General features: G+C 55.7%; 2 protein-coding genes across 2 annotated transcripts; one reads left to right on the top strand and one right to left on the bottom strand.

Annotated features, from left to right (window-relative positions):
- Positions 1 to 32: 32 nt before the first annotated feature.
- KRP23_10856 (WW domain-binding protein 2) lies at positions 33 to 804 on the top strand (the record flags this gene model as incomplete). Its single annotated transcript, XM_067881345.1, has 4 exons — positions 33 to 139; positions 205 to 374; positions 432 to 514; positions 580 to 804. 4 exons carry the CDS (start codon positions 33 to 35, stop codon positions 802 to 804), a joined length of 585 nt encoding a protein of 194 aa, XP_067740664.1.
- A 12,470-nt stretch (positions 805 to 13,274) lies between these two features.
- On the bottom strand, positions 13,275 to 14,728 carry KRP23_10855 (uncharacterized protein; the record flags this gene model as incomplete). The annotated part of the gene is made up of 2 exons (XM_067881344.1): positions 13,275 to 13,543; positions 14,518 to 14,728. 2 exons carry the CDS (start codon positions 14,726 to 14,728, stop codon positions 13,275 to 13,277), a joined length of 480 nt encoding a protein of 159 aa, XP_067740663.1.
- Between the last annotated feature and the right edge of the window lie 3,211 nt (positions 14,729 to 17,939).

The following is a 17,939-nucleotide window of genomic DNA, read 5'->3' as shown; positions in this document are numbered from 1 at the left end:
TTCCCTCTTTTACCCATTTTTGTCAGTTCGGAATGAGCATCAACGTGCAGCTCCACGGAGCGGTGCCGTACCTCGTGTCCCCGTGCGAGACCTTCTTCTTCCTCATCCACCACGTGAAGCTCGCAGTGGAGAGCGGCAAGTGCGTCTGGATGTAGCCAATAGGCGGGTCGGTGCTGGTTCTCACGCTGTAGCTGGGTGTTGTAGTGGTTATCCGGGGCAGGGAGGCTGCTTCTATGGGGGCGAAGGCCGCTGCTACGTCTCGCAGTACCGTCTCGTCTTCGTGTCGGACCATGCACAGGAGAACAGCGCGTACCAGTCCTTCTCACTGCCACTTTACGCCATCCGCGACTGGAGCTTCGACGTGAGTTTATTCGGTACGGAGATCATCGCAAGTATGGGTTTTGGTTCGTTGATTGACGCGATGGCTGCAGGTGCGAAGAGCTGGAAGGGCCATATCAATCAAGTCCCAGGCGGCGGGTTGGTGGGGACCGGAAGGTTCACGATGGAGTTCCTGGTGAGTGTCGTGCGGTGGCCTGTTGGTGATCGGCGTCTCAATTGCTAACTCAAGTGTTTTCTTAGAGCGTTGGCTTCGACGAGTTTCGCAACCATCTTTTGCCATTGCTAGAAAACTCGAGAGCCCTGCACCGCCAGTTCCGTGACCTGACGACTCCATCGGTGCTGATGGTGCCAGGAAAACTACAGGAATACGATGGAAGCTCTCGACGCCTGGCGTACTGCTCCGCCGACGACCCTATGACTCTGTTTATAATTGATAGAGCTCCCGCAAGTCGCAAGGATGATTGACTTTCGTACAACCATGCAGCGAAGTCAGCTGAGTTGAATTCAAATTGCCTTCGTATTTAGTTCCTACGAAATGTTTAGAGCATCCGAGCATCTTCACCTAAATATGCGCCTAATCTATTCCATGGACAACTTCCAAGAAGAGCCTGTTCAGCCACAGAGCAAGTCATCTTCTACCGTACCAACACTGTTATTTTCCAGTGACCACAGCTTTGACCGAGGCCATACGCGAAATCAAATATGGCTTGGGATTTGGTATGGAGGGGCCTTCTGCTAATTTCTTGACATTGGCAAAAGAGAGTGTTATTAATAAGTGCAACTGGGATCATATTTTAACCTACCCTAGACCTGATTATACTTTATTCTGATGAAGAGTGGGTGGATTCAGCAAGAGACGTCCAATGCGAGCAGCCACACGTCACAGTCAAGTATGGCCGTCCAGATGGGCCTCCTCCTCGTATCCCGCCGGATGACAACGAGGAAACGAAAGCAGCGCCTCTCCAGAGGACGCAGTTCAACTCATGAGGAGGGCTGGGGGGGGGGTCTAGAGGAATACATGAAGACAACGTATCGGGTACGCTATCAGAGGTGTGACGGGGCACACAGTACCTTGCACAGAGGAAGTGCTAGAGAGCGTAAGCTCTCGGTGAACAACAAGTTCACGGTTCCCGGTCTAAGGGAACCGACTACGACTTAGACGGTAGGTTTAAAGACTGAATATATTTTATAGGTGAGCCAAGCTTGATCCTTACAAACTCTAAGTCAACTATAGTAAAAGCTAAACAAGTGCCCAATGGTTGGCTCACCGCCAACCGGTACCACGTACCATGAGCACAAAAGAGAGACATCCCGTCACTCATTATGTAACATGGGTACACGTCGGTGTACCCCGTTACATCCTCCCCCACATATCTGAGAATCACACCTTATTCTTCAGTCAGAATTTGGAACTCCCAAATTGGGAATTCCCGGGCACAGCCACAGCACGGCTGGCGCGCCCTCTCGACAGTCACGCAGTAACTTGTGTCCGTGGCGATCGCTGCGAGGTGCTTCCTTGCACAAAGGACGATGTCGGCCGCGAAGCCGACGTCCTTAGCAACTCGCGTTGCAGCACTAGCAAGCGCACAGTGCTTCGGCACGGGATGCTACTGCATCCAAACTTGCGGTGGTTCTCGTTGACCATCTGCAGTTCACTTGGGAGGAGCCGTGGGCCCTCCCTGACACTTCGTGTGTCTTGTGTCTCCCGTGTGGGTCGACACCATCCCGGGCATCACATAGCCCAAGAGTGAATGGAGCTCGCAGCTCACCTCCTGCCATGATAGCGGACCTGCATGGGCCACGCTAGTCATGGTTGAGCGCGTGGAGCATCGGCGCCGTACACGCGCTCAGGTCATTCGTTGACCAAAGCACTAAGCATCGTGCTTCGTCGTAGTGATACGACGGTTGCCATTAGCAGCCTACTCATCACTAAGAGCATTTCGGGTAGAGCAGTAAGCTCCACCCCGCGTCTAGGTCGTCGTACCATAGACGCTTCGGTGTCGGGCATCGACACCGAGGTACCCATCGGTACTTGAAGCATGATGGAGAGTTACCTGCACTCTCTACCACCTTCACTCTGGTGCCGGCGATTGCTCCGTGCATCGCCAAGATCAGGGCACGGTCGGAGTGTGTGCAAGCCTGCACGACACTCGGTCTTTTTCATGACCACGACGGCGTACGGGCCTGTGAGCCCATACGTCAATGGTTCGCCGTGTACTACGGCTGCCACTAGAACATTGAGATGTTCCGAATGCGTGCAAGCATGCACGGCACTCATCACCATGTGACCGCGTCGGCGTACGGGGCTGTACGCCAGAGGTACGCCGCGTGCTCAATGTACCACGGCTGCCTCAAGTGCCGCAAGCGTGCAGCACTGATGCTGGTACAGTTGTTGGCTCATGCCAACAACAGCTTCCGTGAGGAAGTTAGTCTCCCTAGAGATTTGGGAGGAGACGTATTTCCGAACCCCTCCCCCCTCTTACGATCGATCCCCCTCCGGGATGACCGGGTCGACCGCGGGTGGAATTCTTCCAGCCCGGGAACAGTTTGAGTCTGTGCAACTTGACGTGGGAACGATATTACCCACGTCGGGTGAAGCCACCATGGGCTCGTGAGACGGGGGGTCACACGCACCTTAGCCTTAGAGGAAGCGTTAACGCGCTAACCACAACAGACGCCTGGCGTCTCTGTTGTAAGCTTGCCTTCCAGTCGTTTCCGGGTACCGAGTACCAAACGACTTGCGAACTTCCAGGTTAGAGTTAAACTGTCTGTATTAATCTCACTTGTAAGGTTCTAACTACTGTAAACTATCTGCATACTGAACTCCTGTCTAAACTGACGATCTTCCAAATGGGTGGCCCCCATTTGATCCGCTACGGTAAGTCCGACTCCGTACCTAGTGTGATGTACACCATCGTACTTAACGTGCTGCCGAGTGCCACACACCAACTCGTGTGAAGTACGTACTCGTACTTAAGGTGACCAGTGTGAACCACACCGAAGAACAATGGGTCTCCCCCTTTCACAAGTTCTTTTGCTGGCAACGGTGTAGGTCAGCGTGGCTCCATTACACCCTCCCACACCCAAACGGGAAGCACCTGTCCCAGGGGGAATCCAGCGACGAAGAAGGCCCTGCCTCATTCCGCATTTTGCGCCCGAGTGAACACGCACCGAGGACACACCAGGCCCAACGGGCACGCGACCGAGACGCCCACATCCGGGATGGCGAAGACAGGCGGAGCCAAAGCGCGTAGCGCTGCCGATGCCAAGAAGAAAGGCGATGCCGCCCAGGCGCAGAAGCCTCCCAAACACCCGAGAGCAAAGTCCGCTTCCAAGAAGCTGGGCGATCCGCCCTCTCGAGCCAAGCCTGCCAAGACCAAGTCCCGATCCAGCAGCAAGCGCACAGCGGTGCAGCAGCCCGGTCCGCAGGAGGCCAGCAGCAGCAGCGAGTCGGACACCGACTGTACGAACCCTGGGCTCATTCTTGGCGACGAGGATAGCCCGGATGTCGACATGGAGGAGGCTCCAGGAGCGGACGACCAGCATACGCCGTCGGCATCTACGGCAACGCCTCCAACGACCTCGGCCAGCGGCAAGGAAACTACAAGAGCTAGTGGCGGGCCTCTACGCCTGATGAAACCCAGCCGGGTGCCCCGCGGGACTCGACAAACGAAGGAGAGGCTCACACAGCGCACGACGCCCCTGATTCGCAACCTGCGGACGATGGGCAGGCTGCCGCCGATCGGACTTCGTCCGTCACGGAGATGGAGGTTGATCAAGGCCCGATTCGGGACGCGAAGCGTTCGCCTCCGGAGGACGTCTCGAACGAGGTCGACTACGACGAGTCGGACTCCGAGAAGGGACTCGAGCAAGGGGAGGTCAACGACCCCAATGCTTCCCCCAAGCTCACGGAGCAGCAACGCGCTCTCCATCCAGGAAGTCCCATGACTCCTCGCAGCAAGGCTGCCGTTGAGCGCAACACGGAGCGAGCGAAGGCCGAGCCTGCGCGTCGAATCCCATCGACCGAGCGGGAACCGCAAGTCATCACCAACGTCTGTAGTGAAGACGACGTCCCGCTTGAGCTGCTGCAGCGCGACAACCGACAACATCTCAGCGAGCGCGCTCGAGATGTGAAGGTCGCCATCGAGCAGCGCCGAGACTCGAAGCGCGATCACGAGTCTGCGACTCCTCGAACGCGAGAGCAACTTCTCGCATTGCGATACTGGTCCTTCCGAGACTACAGCGAGTATCTCCGGCGGAGTCGGGAACCCGGGCACAGGTTGCCGCACTACGACGAGTGTCCGGTCGTCTTGTACGACGACACGGGCCTGGCCCGTCAATCCAACGAACTTGAGTTCACGCAGTGGCTCCGCCACTTGGGATATCCCATGCCTGATTTTCCGGATTCTCCGTATCGCCTCGATTGGCTCGCCCAGCGACGTCTTCGGTTTCGTATGGCGAAGATGGTCGTCGACGGCCAGTGGCGCACCCGCAGCTTCGACCGCAACCTGCCCACCCCGGGGGTCATCCTCGAGGAGGTCCTTCAGAAGGTCCAGAAGTCCTGGCAGTCCCAGCCGATAGAACCTCGAAGTGTTCTTGGCCGGGTTAACGCCGACCGGCTCCGTGGGAACGCTCATAAGCGTCCACGAGGTCGGCGCAGTCCTCCGAGAGGCGGCTTCCAAGACTCCCACGTGTTTTGATCCTCTGGATAACCGCGCCACTTCACCAGATACTGGTAGTGACCGATACGCCCGCAGCGCTTCAGTATCCTCTCGACATGATAGTAGAGAGCGCCCTCATTACCAATCAGTGGGGGCGGGGGACGCCACGGACGTGTCGACGGACCCGGACGCCTCGCGTCACTCGTCGGTGTCGTACACCTCGACGAAAGACGTCTCGTCGGCCCGGGGGAGCCTCCTGACTGCTGTGGAGGGCTGCCAGAGGCTGCTGGAGATGCAACGGACGGATCTTGTGTCCCTACGCGGTCGCGTGCATCTTGTCGAGTCGACTGTTGAGTCAAGACGGGACGTCCCTCACGATTTAGGTCGTCTCGAGCGCGGAGCGCATGATCTGCAACAGCGGGTTGATGGCCTCGAGCAGGAGCTTCGTCAGGTCGCTCACCGCTGCTCGGAGAGCGAACGAGCCCTTCAGGAGGACCGCGGTGCCCTTCGGGATCATCTTCACTGGATCCGACAGCTCTATGCCCGCGTGGGCGCACTGGAGGATCAGACCCCTCAGAGGGCCGCTGCTCCGCCGGCTGTTCCAGCCCCACCCCAAGCTGACTTGATGCAGATGATGGCGAGCGTCCTTCGGCAGTATTCGAACTCGTCGGACTCTCAGAGTCGTCTGCCTCAGCCGGGCGATAAGGCTTGATCAAGCCCACGTAGAACGTTGGATGCGTGGCCATGGCCGATGGCAGGTCCAGCGTGTACGCGTTGCCGTGGACCCCAATGACCGTGAACGGCCCCACGAATCGTGGCCGAAGCTTGGTGCTGCCCACCGCAGTGACTGCCTGGATAGGGAGATTCTTAGCGTTTAAGAGGACTTGGTCCCCAAGTTTAAACACGTGCGTGTTCTTACGCCCTTGCCTGTCACTGTGTTCCTTTTGCGTGTCTTGAGTAGCCGCCATAGCGTCCCGGACGCGCTGTCGTACTGCTTCACTTGTCTCGATGAACGTGAGGAGGTTCCGTTTGACGGACGAACGGAGGCCTTGAAGGCCACGCGAATCTTCGGCGATAGCCTCTCCCCCACCCAAACTCGAAGCCGGTGGCAACGATAGCGGCGTACGCGGATGCCGCAAGCCATTTACGTAAAATGGGGTGAAACCTGTCGACGAATGCACAGCATTATTCAGCGCAAACTCCACTTGGGGTAGCAGCGTGCTCCACTTGGTGGGGTCTTCAGTGCAGATGCTGCGCAGTACGTCTTCCAACACTCGGTTCACGCGCTCCGTCTGACCATCGGTCTGTGGATGGTCCGCTGTGGACATGTCCAATCTCGTACCGAGAAGACGGAACAAGTGCGTCCAAAAGTGTGACACAAAGCGCGGATCTCGATCACTCACGAACGCCTCCGGGAGGCCATGGTGTCGAAAGACATTATCGACGAAGAGCTGTGCCGCTTGCGGCGCCGTCACGCTCTTCTTCACCGCGACAAGCCGCACCATCTTGCTCAGTCGGCAGACGAAGACCAAGATGCCAGTGTGGCCGCGCGTGTCCGCCGGAAGCTCAAAGATGAAATCCATGCTCACCGAGCGCCAACAGTCAGCCGGCACCGACAAGCTCATCAATGGAGCCGACGACGATGGGGCGGGCTTCACGCGTTGGCACGTCTCACACGTCTGCACGTACGTGCGCACCCACTTATACATATGTGGCCACCAGAAGTTGCGCGCCACAGACGTATACGTCTTCTCTCGGCCAAGATGACCGCTGAGCGGCGTGTCGTGTGCCTCGTAGAGGACTCGATGACGTAAGTTCTCGTCGTTGGGAACCACGATACGGGGCTCGTCGCTTTCGTCTACCTGATAGTAGAGGAGACCGTCCGCTAGTGAGTAGCGGTGCAACCGTGAGCGCTGCCGAGCTGTGAGTTTCACAGCCTTTTCAGGCACCTTCAGTGAAGCTACGAGATCGGCGAGATCGCCATCCTCTGTGTACGCCTCGCGTAGCAGCTCATAGAGTGGGGACTCGAGATACGCAACGTGCGCCAGCTCATAGTCCGGGCGCCGGGACAACGCGTCCGCGAGGACGTTCTGCTTCCCTGGTTTGTACTCCACCGTGAAGTTATACTCCGCAAAGAAGGAGAGCCACCTCGCCATACGCTGGGAGAGGTGGGGCGACGACGTCGCTGTCCGCAAAGACGCATGATCTGTGTAGATCACAAAGGGTTCGCTGCCAAGCAGGTGTACCCAAACTTTACGAGCGCGTACTTCATCGCCAGAAGCTCCTTGTCATGGACAGGGTAGTTCTTTTCAGCCGCCTTGAGTTGGCGCGACTGGAAAGATACTACCCGTTCTCTGCCATCGGCATCGACCTGCAGCAGGGCACAGCCTATGGCAAAGTCGGATGCGTCGCATACCACACTGAAAGGACGATCATCGTCGGGCAAAGCCAAAATCGGAGCGCTCTGCAGGCTGCTTTTGATTGCCTCGAAAGCCTGCTGGGCTTCATCGTTCCACGACCATTCCGCCTCCTTCTTTAAGAGGTTCGTCAGTGGCCGTGCCATCTCAACGTAGTTGGCGCTGTACTTGTGTAAGTAGTTGGCAAGGCCAAGCCACTTGCGCAAGTCCTTCTGGGATACTGGCACTGGTCATTGTGCGATCGCGCATATCTTCTCAGGGTCCGCACGGACACCATCCTTGCCAAGGAAACATCCCAAGAAGGGAATCTCCTCGGCTCCGAAGATACACTTGTTGATGTTCGCATACAAGCGATTCTCGCGCATGCACATCAATACCTCGCGGAGGTGGTTAACGTGCACTTCGACAGCCGTCTTGTCTCCTGAGGCACGACTGTGCACGAAGATATCATCAAAGTACGTCTGTACGAACTGCCGCATCGGCCGGAAGAGTTGAGTCACCAATCGATTGAACGTGGATGGTGCGTTCGACAACCCTTGGGGCATCACGAGCCATTCCCACAGCATCCCGCTGGGTGTGCTCACCGCTGTGAGCGGGACGTCTGATTCCCGCACCAGCAGCTGATAGTAGCCATCGACCATGTCGAGTGCACTGAAGATGGTGCAGCCCGCCATGTTGTTCTGTAACACGTCCTTGCGAGGGATTGGCGTGGACGCCGGGATGGTTGCTGCATTCAACTTGTTGAACGCATGTACCATACGCCACTTCCCATTGGGTTTACGCACGCAAAACGTCGGAGACGAGTGCGGCGACTTCGACTCGCGCACCATGCCCGCGGCATATTTCGCCGCGAAGAATGCGTCGATCACATCGACTTGCTCCTTCGATAGTGGCCATTGGCGCGTGGTGCAATATTTGGTGCCCGGCACCAAATCGATCTCGTGTCGCACACCTCGATCTGGAGGTAACACCGACGGTGGGTTATCGCTGACCACATCCGAGAACTCCTTCAAAAGGGGGTAGTACGGATCCGACGGGTCTTTCAAAATGGCCGCGCCATATCGTTTCTGCCGCGAGGAGGTCCTCTCGTCCTCCAACACCTCGGGGTCCATGACCGAGGAGGTGTTGAGCTCGATCGAATCGAATTCGCGTCGGATCAGGACCATCTCCTCGAGCTCGCCCGCCTTCAGAGAGTCGAGAAACTCGACATACGAGAGCTCTTCGAGTTCCAGTAGCTCTGCTACCGCGGGCAGAACAGCTAACTTCCCGCCGTCCTTGTACTCGCCCGTGAGCACGTCCAATACCGTTGGTCCGACCATCCTATCCGAGGGGTCTGCAATGCGGCGTACTACGCCTGGACGTAGTCCCGCTGTAGTTGTGCCAGCTCTAGCGTCTTCTCTTGCGTGAGCTGCCGCAGCTCGAACGCTTTGCGTAGTGGGAGACCCCGCTCGACCACTCTCGGTTGCGCGAGCCCCAGCTCTAGCGTCTTCTCTTGCGTGAGCTGCCGCAGCTCGAACGCTTTGTATGCCACCCGCCCCGTGGGCAAAGGCGACATTCTCGTTCTTGAGAGTTCCATGAGCCTCATCCTGAGGAGCACACAAAAATCCCATAGCTTCTCCCACACCCACCGAAGGCACATGAGCTCTCGAGGATGTAGAACTCGCGGTCGGCATAGCCGAAGGCAGTCCAAGTACTTCCGAAGTACCTGCAAAGTGCCGTTCGCCGCGTGGCACACGATGTTCGTGCACAAACCCGTCTCGGGAAGAGGAGGGGACATGACCCGCCAGGGCTCTGTCCGCGAGGGGCTTGTGACTAGCACCGATGGTGCGACTTCGCCAATCAATCCATGGCTCATGCTTAGTAAGCCAAGGCATGCCTAGGATAAGATCGTACCGATCGTCCATGTCGAGGACAATGAACGGTTCGACCGAATTGAAGTCGTCAAACTTGACGTTTAGAGATAGTAGAACCTTCCGTGTAGACACGATGGATCCAGTCGCCAGGCGAACAGATACGTTTGTATTTCGCTTAGATGCTTCCAAAACACCAGCATACAATGCACTGTTCCTAGCCACACTGGACTTCGTCGCGAAGTTGTAGGACGCTCCCGAATCAATCAGGACCTTCAACGGCTCGTCATATCCCTTAACGCTGGCTGTGACAACCACGAGGTTGGACCGCGCGGCGGCCACGGAGAGACACAGAAGTGTCGTCCCTGGGACTTGCTCCCCAGGAGGTGGAGGTGGCAGAGCTACCGACCTCGAGGAGGAGCGATGTCTCTCAGCAGGGCGTCCCGCACCTACTGGGAGTCGCCGTTTTCCGAAACCGCAGACTCGATCACATTGAGTGACGGAGCGGCCTTGCCGCGGCCCGTCTTCCACGGATTCGTTGGGCAGTTCCGGCGGAAATGACCAAGCTGATTACAGCCAAAGCAGCGACCACTCGCGCGTTGATTGCGCTGGGGACGAGCCGACTCGGCCGACGAGATCTCCATAGGAGTGGGACCTTCCGTCGCCTCTGCGCGACCCGCGTAACCCTGCGCCGAGCGCACGCAATGATCTTCCAGCATGGCGATGTGCACGGCATCGTTGAACGTCGTTGGCTGTCTGCGGAAGAGCTCAGTCCGAACCGGACCCGGACGGACGCCATCCATGAAGACCGTCACCTTAACGTCCTCAGAGAGGGGAGCACCTGCCATGGCAGCCTCGAGATTCTGCAGCTCCATGACGTAGTCTTGAAGCGTGCGCGTTCCTTGCTTGCACCGCAAAAAGAGTGACCGGTAACGGTAGGCCACATTGGCCAGGAGGAAAGTCGAACGCAGTTCTTGTTCCATGAACGCCCACGAGGTGAAATACCCCGGAGACGAAGTCTCTCGTGCCATCGCCCATGCGCGTGCACGCCCTCCCAGATTGGAAAGCGCGAAGGCAACTTGGGCTCTTGACTCGTAGATCTGCCCAGCGCTCAGCGCTATCTCGATCTCACGAATCCAGAAGACAAGACTGTCTGCTTCTTTGCCGTCGAACGTCGGTACCGACATCCTGACGGGCTTCGTAGTTCCTTGCCGTGCGGCGTACGAAGCAGGACCCGAGGGGTTCGCCTGCGCCACACTCTGCGCCTCAGCTCGCATCGTCGTGCGAGCAGCTTCCTGTGCTGCAGCACTCACGTGAGCAATCAGCGACGACTCGTACTTGTCGAAGCGTTCCACGCGTGACCTCTGCTGCTCTGCAGGAAGGTTGGGGAATCCAGCAAACGCTGCTTCGCCCAGGAGACTGACCATCTTTTCCAGTGTAGCCCAGTGGGCATCTGAAAGATGAGGAAAGTCCTGCCGGGACGGCAGCCTGCTCTCTGAGTCTTCCATACTCAGGGAGATCTTGATTGTAGCGATCCGCGCCGGTCGCGGGAGTGACTACAAGTGCTACCAGGTAAGACGGGGGGTCACACGCACCTTAGCCTTAGAGGAAGCGTTAACGCGCTAACCACAACAGACGCCTGGCGTCTCTGTTGTAAGCTTGCCTTCCAGTCGTTTCCGGGTACCGAGTACCAAACGACTTGCGAACTTCCAGGTTAGAGTTAAACTGTCTGTATTAATCTCACTTGTAAGGTTCTAACTACTGTAAACTATCTGCATACTGAACTCCTGTCTAAACTGACGATCTTCCAAATGGGTGGCCCCCATTTGATCCGCTACGGTAAGTCCGACTCCGTACCTAGTGTGATGTACACCATCGTACTTAACGTGCTGCCGAGTGCCACACACCAACTCGTGTGAAGTACGTACTCGTACTTAAGGTGACCAGTGTGAACCACACCGAAGAACAATGGGTCTCCCCCTTTCACAAGTTCTTTTGCTCGGCAACGGTGTAGGCCAGCGTGGCCCCATTACAGCTCGCCTCTTCCATGACTGGTGTGTGGAACTATGTTACCCACACAGGAAGCGCAACCCGCGTCTTCCTCTTCAGTTAAGGTCTGGGCGACCAGGCGCAATATACATTGCGCCAGGCACGACGTCAACTGTATGACTCATGCCGTGAAGTGAAACACTGGGTTCTTTGGAACCCAAGCGCAGCTTGCGCTTCAGCATACAAGGGTCAGCAATGCTGACACCTCGGCCTGTGGTAGCAGCTGATAACCGGCTGCACCATCGAGCCGACCGTGTCTGATGAGCATAACTCCGAGTCGCTCATTGCGACTAGGTGCCCAGACCCGACTTTCGGCGGCGACAGTGTCGTCAGCGGTCATTAGCACGTTGAGCTAAGTTACCCACGTCTTGGTGGCGGTACCAAGAGTTTTATTGACTCCGTGTGGAACTTGGTTACCCACACATGAGGTCCTTATAGCAACCTCCAGCTGGACACGATCTCGGCCGTGGACTTAAACCACCGGTCCGGTAGTGCCGCTCGGCACTACTGAAATCGAAGCCCGTACGGCGCGACGACTTCTCGGTGATGACTGCTATGATATATTGTAGCCGCACATGCTGGGCAAGACGCCCTGTGCATCGGCTAAGCCTTTGGCGGCCCACGAGGGTTACCCGCGATGGACATGGTCTTGCGACCTGTTACGCAGTTATGTGTAACTACGTCAACGGAACTCTTCCAGGACATTCCCGTCCATAACAGAAGAAGAGTTCAACTCTTCAGGAGAGGTCTACGATCACAGGAGTATCATCTCTCCAGCCTTCAGTCTGACCAGGAAGTCGTACAGCGACATTTCCTCGAGGTTCAGAAACTCTGACACCTCCAGCAGAGCGGTCAAACTTATGACCCCCGCCTTGACCTGACAACAGGCCTCGCCGTCGAAGATGTGATTGCATCTTCGGCCGGCCGTGCCTGAGGGGCATTGATTACTCCGAGTCGCTCGTGGCGACTCCAGTCTATTTCAACAGACTCGGCTTACGGCGGCAACGACGTCGTCAATGCCTACCCCGGCGTGGTTCTTCATTACCCACGGCCGGTGGTGACTCAAGGGCAGAGTCGGGAATCTCATCGACTCCGTGTGGCACATTGTTACCCACACAGGAGGTGCTCTCGGCAACCTCAGCCCTGGTCACGGTCTCGACCGTCTTGGCCTCAGGTGGACTTGTTCTACTGGGGAGACTTGCATCCCCTGGCGCCGATACAGTCGAGACCCGTATGGTGCCACGATCAGGAGCGGTGGGTGCTGCTGGCGTTGCAGCTCCCCTCGCTGGACTATTAGTCCTCCACCGGCATTGCCTGTGGCGGTCCATTGTCCGCAGTGGACGGTGTCTCAACACCTGTTGCAGCTTCCGCTGCAACTACTCCGACGGAGTCGCCGATCACGGCGACAACTTCCAGAAGTCGGCGGACGCCATTGCGTCCAGGTAATCCTTTCGGATACCGTGTGTTCTGGCAGACGTGGGGTCATGACTCACCAATGCTCTGCCAGAAGCTGGGTGCCGGCTAGCCTCGATGGCTTTCCGACACCAATTGATTCAGGGTGCGTGCGTCCATGACACGGCACACCCAAGCGGACGCCGTACGTGTCCACGACCACGTACGGGTCGCAGCCGTTCAGGTATGTGAACCTGACAGCAAGGTCTATGCAGACCATTGCCGATGCTCTCTCACAGAGAGTTGGCAACCGCTCCGGCGGCGTACGAAATGGGAACCGACTACGACTTAGACGGTAGGTTTAAAGACTGAATATATTTTATAGGTGAGCCAAGCTTGATCCTTACAAACTCTAAGTCAACTATAGTAAAAGCTATACAAGTGCCCAATGGTTGGCTCACCGCCAACCGGTACCACGTACCATGGGCACAAAAGAGAGACATCCCGTCACTCATTATGTAACATGGGTACACGTCGGTGTACCCGGTTACAACTAAGGTGGCTCCCTACTTCGACTTGGACGAGGATTTGCTGGCCAACTTGGGCGATGACTTAGTGAAACGGGGTGAGGAGCCTCGCGACGGCGTGGCATCGGGTGAGATGGTCGCTTCGCTGCCCTCTTCGTTGTCCCGCTCGAGGGCCTCCTCTTCGTCCTCCTCTTCGGCAGATTTGGTCACCTCGTCCTCGACCTCGACAGTCTCAGCCGGGCCGTCGACGCCCCTCTCGGCGGAATCACATGTGCGGGTAGCAGGACAGTGGAAGCGCCGTCGTTCATCTGAAACGGCGTGTAAGTCAGCCCCCTTTGGGTCGAACTCGGGAACGCTTGGTCCCTGCTGGACCTCGTCGGATGTCTCTCGGATGATCCTGACATGCAAATCGTGAATATGAGCGTTACGACAGAGTGTCTTCTACACCTTACTGGTCATGTGGCTGACCCAGTGTGTAGCGGTGTGCAGGGGTCAAGAGATGCCCACGAGGATCTTGGACAAGGTGCAGTCGCTGAGTCGGTTTTCGGCCTTGGGCTGGTCTGGGTCAAGGGCCTCCGTGTACTCGAGTAACTCGGTGACATTCTTGAAGCCATTCTCGTCCAATTTGAACGGCTTCGTAGCTCCCTGCATCTTCCGGATGTACGCTTGCTTGTCGCGGCGAAAGAGCACACCCAAATTCTCGACGACAGGGTGCTGGTACTTCTTGTCAAAGCGGGCCTTGCCTGGCGGCTGATCGCCCCACCAGAACACATTTCGGTGGCCGCTGGATTCCAGAAGATGGAGGAAACTATAGTACCCCCATGTCTCGATGCACAAGCTGACGAAACTTAATTGCTCAGTAACAGCCGCCATATAGCGACAACACATGTAGAAGCGCCAGTGCGCTAAATGAACCTTCGGGGACTCCTTCGGGTCGTACCACAAACACTGGCCTTCGCAAGAGTACGTTGTCCGCTCGAGAAATTGACCGGGGCTGGCCGCTCCTTCGTACACTCGCTCCATGTCAAAGATGACGCTTGGAGGTGCACGACGTGAATAGGGGAAGTCCACCGCCGACTTGAGTAATGCCTGCTGGTCAGGGGCCGGAGCTTCGGTCTTCTGCTTCTTGACCTTACGACCGGTAGGCTTGGCTTGACGTCGGGGTTGTTGGCACGCTTGGTCAATTCGGAGAAGGCATGGTGATCCGGGGCCTGGCTACCTTCTCATTGTTGAGATGGAGCCGAAAGTAGCGACACTACGCCTTCGGACGCTTTCGCCGCACCAGCAGGGTCGTCCTCGATATGGGCGTACGCCACGGCGCCCAAGTACTGCATGCCCGTGGAGAACTTGTTCACGACAAGAACTGAGAGCATCTTTGCCCAGAACACCTGAATCACGTAACGCGCAGCGGCTGAAGTGAGCTCTCCCGCGTTCAGGTCCCGCCCCATCTTCACTAGCGCCGCGATGCGCTCGACGAGGTAGTCTCTGCTCATGGACCTTTGACTGTCTGGTCATTGCTGTCAGTTTGGTGCTCGACGCTAGGAGAGGTGGGTTGGGGGATTAAAGTCGTTCTCGATGTGAAACCAAAAGAAAATGGTAGTAGTGTTTGGTCCCGAAGGGTACGGTTGATGTGAAGTGACAAGAACTGCGAAAAGGATCAGACGGCAGTCTTCGACCACATTCAAGAACTTCTCCCAACTGACGACTGACGACGTGCGACCCGCCGGCACCACGGAGGTGCTACTTGGTCACTTCCTGCCTGCATTGCGCTGACAGGAACGCCAGTAATGGATACGTTGTGACCCAAGGCGAAGGATTTTTTTACGCGAGCTGGAGAGTTGAAGTGATCTCATGGTGCTAGGAGAGGGACTACGAGACAGTTTCGCTGCTGCTTCGAGGTTTACAAGTGGGAAGGCGATGATTGGGCTGTTGAGCTACTGAATAGAACTCTACGTGGACCCCGAATTGCTGCCGGTCCACTGCACCACTGTGATTTGCTGTCTCGGCGGTTGGGTGCTGACCTCACCGTTCCGCATGGTGGACTGGACGTTCATGACTGAAGTGTGGCTCTTATTGCGAGCATGATGTCGGAGGTTTTGTCGCGCTACCTACTAGTAGCTGGTGACGCGAATTTACGGAGACTGCGCGGACCAACGTACGACTTTGCGCTGTGGAGTGCTCTGCTCACTGTACCTGAACAAGCTCAGGTGAACGACCGCGACAAGTACGGCAAGTATGAAGAGATGAATTGCGCCTGATGAACCGCGATGTAGGTCACTTTCTATGGGTTCCTGCCGGATTTGGTGAACTACTCAAATGTAGGTCATCTTCTGATTAACTGTACTGCTAGCACAGTTTTCTGGGTAAATTAGGTTTCATTAACTTGATTAGCACAGTTTTCTGGGCAGCACACCACAGAAATGCTTAATGCAATCATTCACAGCATGTACCTTCTCTATGTAGTCGATTCAGGCTTTTTGTCGCCGTACGCGACAGCGACTCGCTTGTACTGTTTCCGGCGCTTGCCATTCCCGATGGTGCACGGTCGCCCCATACCTATGAGAAATGTGGTACAGCCACCAAATAACCCACGACAAAGAGTAAAAATAGCGGATGTCATCGGCTAGTTAGCCAAATATATCAGAAAGCTTACCCGATTTGGCGTCCATTTAGGGAGTTCCCCGACCCTCCGGGGCTGTCAGTTAGAGAATAATGAGGGTTTTAGTCAGTTAGAGAACTTTTATAGTGAAAGTCATATAAACTCTTTTGCACACAGAGACGACAACCAGATAAAGAACGCGTAGTCAGGTAGAGAGGTTCAGTTAGGGAGGTGTGACTGTATACGTAAAGCCACTAGCAATCCCGCGTTGGTGGACAATCACTCAATACGCAATCACGTTCCTGTTTTCATTACTATGCAGATGCATAGCGCAGATTGGAGTGTGGAGATGTAGCCGATGAGAGCACGGTCTGTCGGCAACTCTTTCAATAAAGAGACGAGAGAGGGACGCCGGAGCAAAACCGAGAGAAAAATTGACACGAGTGGGATTCGAACCCACGCCCGAAGACTGGTGCCTAAAACCAGCGCCTTAGACCGCTCGGCCATCGTATCACATACAAAGGATGAATGGACGATACTATATAAACATAACCAAAACATGAATATGCAGCTTTGCCAAGGAATGCGTGAGTGAGTGGAGCAGTAAATGCGTAAATGAGTGGCCCGATTCCCCGCGACGATTTATTGGCTGTCTCGAATTGTGTCTAAAACCAAATTAACTTGGGTTTACTATGGTGCCTGCAACATTGGCCATCAAGTTCGAATGTATACACACAAACAACGCGCTGTACACGATGCCAGAAAAATATATCTGAAAATTGCTACAAGAATCAGTCCAGTAAATGAGTAAATGAGTGAGTGGGTGAGTGTCAGTGCGTGCGTGAGTGAGTGAGGGATATAGGTAGTTAGCGCGCTGATGCACGAAGCTTTGCGCGGTGCAACCCACGCCCATTCTTGGGGGTATGGAGATGCTGTCGCCGTTGATATATGATTTGTTTTCATGTACAGACTTTCAAATCTCATCTCTTTGACAGCGACAGCGTATGGTGTCCGTCAGCTGCCTTAATGGCCAGACACCTATAGTAGTGCTGTTTCCAGGGAGCAAAGTGGTTCTGGAAGTCTGTCCCATGTGAAGTTTAAGTATGTGCTGCATGTGGTATTCCAATCGCTGGGTTGGGTGGCGCCAACTTGTAACGGGTATGCTTCTGCTCGGGTAGTAAGGTGTGAGGGTTGTGGCATGCGTTGTGTTGTCACTATCCCCAGGATGTGGAAGGCGCGTCCATCTCAAACCAGGAGTCGACATTGGGACATTGTCGTAAGACACTGTACCGAGGTCACTAAGGAATGGTGAACTGCCCCAGGCTGGATAACAGAGCAGGGAAAAGCCCTCGCTCTTGGTAGTGGGAGGATCTCGTGCCAGAATTCTGACGTGCTAACGCATCGCTGCAAGCCGCAATTCGATCACCTTGCGATTACATTTTGCTTTCAACCTATTACGTCCCTTCCTTATTCAAAACATTACTAAACAACCTTCCAAAATCACAACTAACCACACACACCACAATTCATTGCATGCTCCGCCATCTTGTTCGGACCTCTATTCTGCCATGTACTTACCCCACTTCGGGCTCAGCAGCTGCGTCTGCCACGTTAGGAAGAACTGGGCGGTTGAGTAGAAAAATCGTAGAATAGGATAAAGAATCTACGGAATTCACGACTGATTGGCCGGCCGGCAAAGCTAGGGCCTCGCGGTATAGGCGCTTACCGGATATTCTGTGTTATGGGATACAGGTTCAGGTTAGCCAACCACAGGTCAGGAAATCAATACGCTATGCTTTCTTTGTTAAGGGATACAGCGGCTACAATTTTTCATTTCTTCAATGGCGCGTGCGCCACCAGTCGGTCGCCCCCGCTTGCCTGGAGGCAAGGGAAGAAGGGAGAAGAAGCACGTCCTCCGGTCGTACACTGCTGCTACGAAGAAAGCTGTTGTTGAGCACTTAAGGCTGCATCGGAAAATGCGGCACTCGATAGATTTTTTCCCCCTGATTTACCTTAAACTAAATAACCAGGAAGACGGGTCCTCGTGCTAAAGTGGGCTCGCAATTTCGACAAGATTGCCGCTAACTGTGCTTCACCAGGCGGCC

This window comes from Phytophthora ramorum, assembly GCF_020800215.1.
Source record: "Phytophthora ramorum isolate Pr-102 chromosome Unknown Phyram_PR-102_s0011, whole genome shotgun sequence".
Taxonomy (NCBI): domain Eukaryota; phylum Oomycota; class Peronosporomycetes; order Peronosporales; family Peronosporaceae; genus Phytophthora; species Phytophthora ramorum.
Note: the sequence above shows the minus strand (reverse complement) of the source record. Positions and strands in the feature narration are given on the sequence as shown.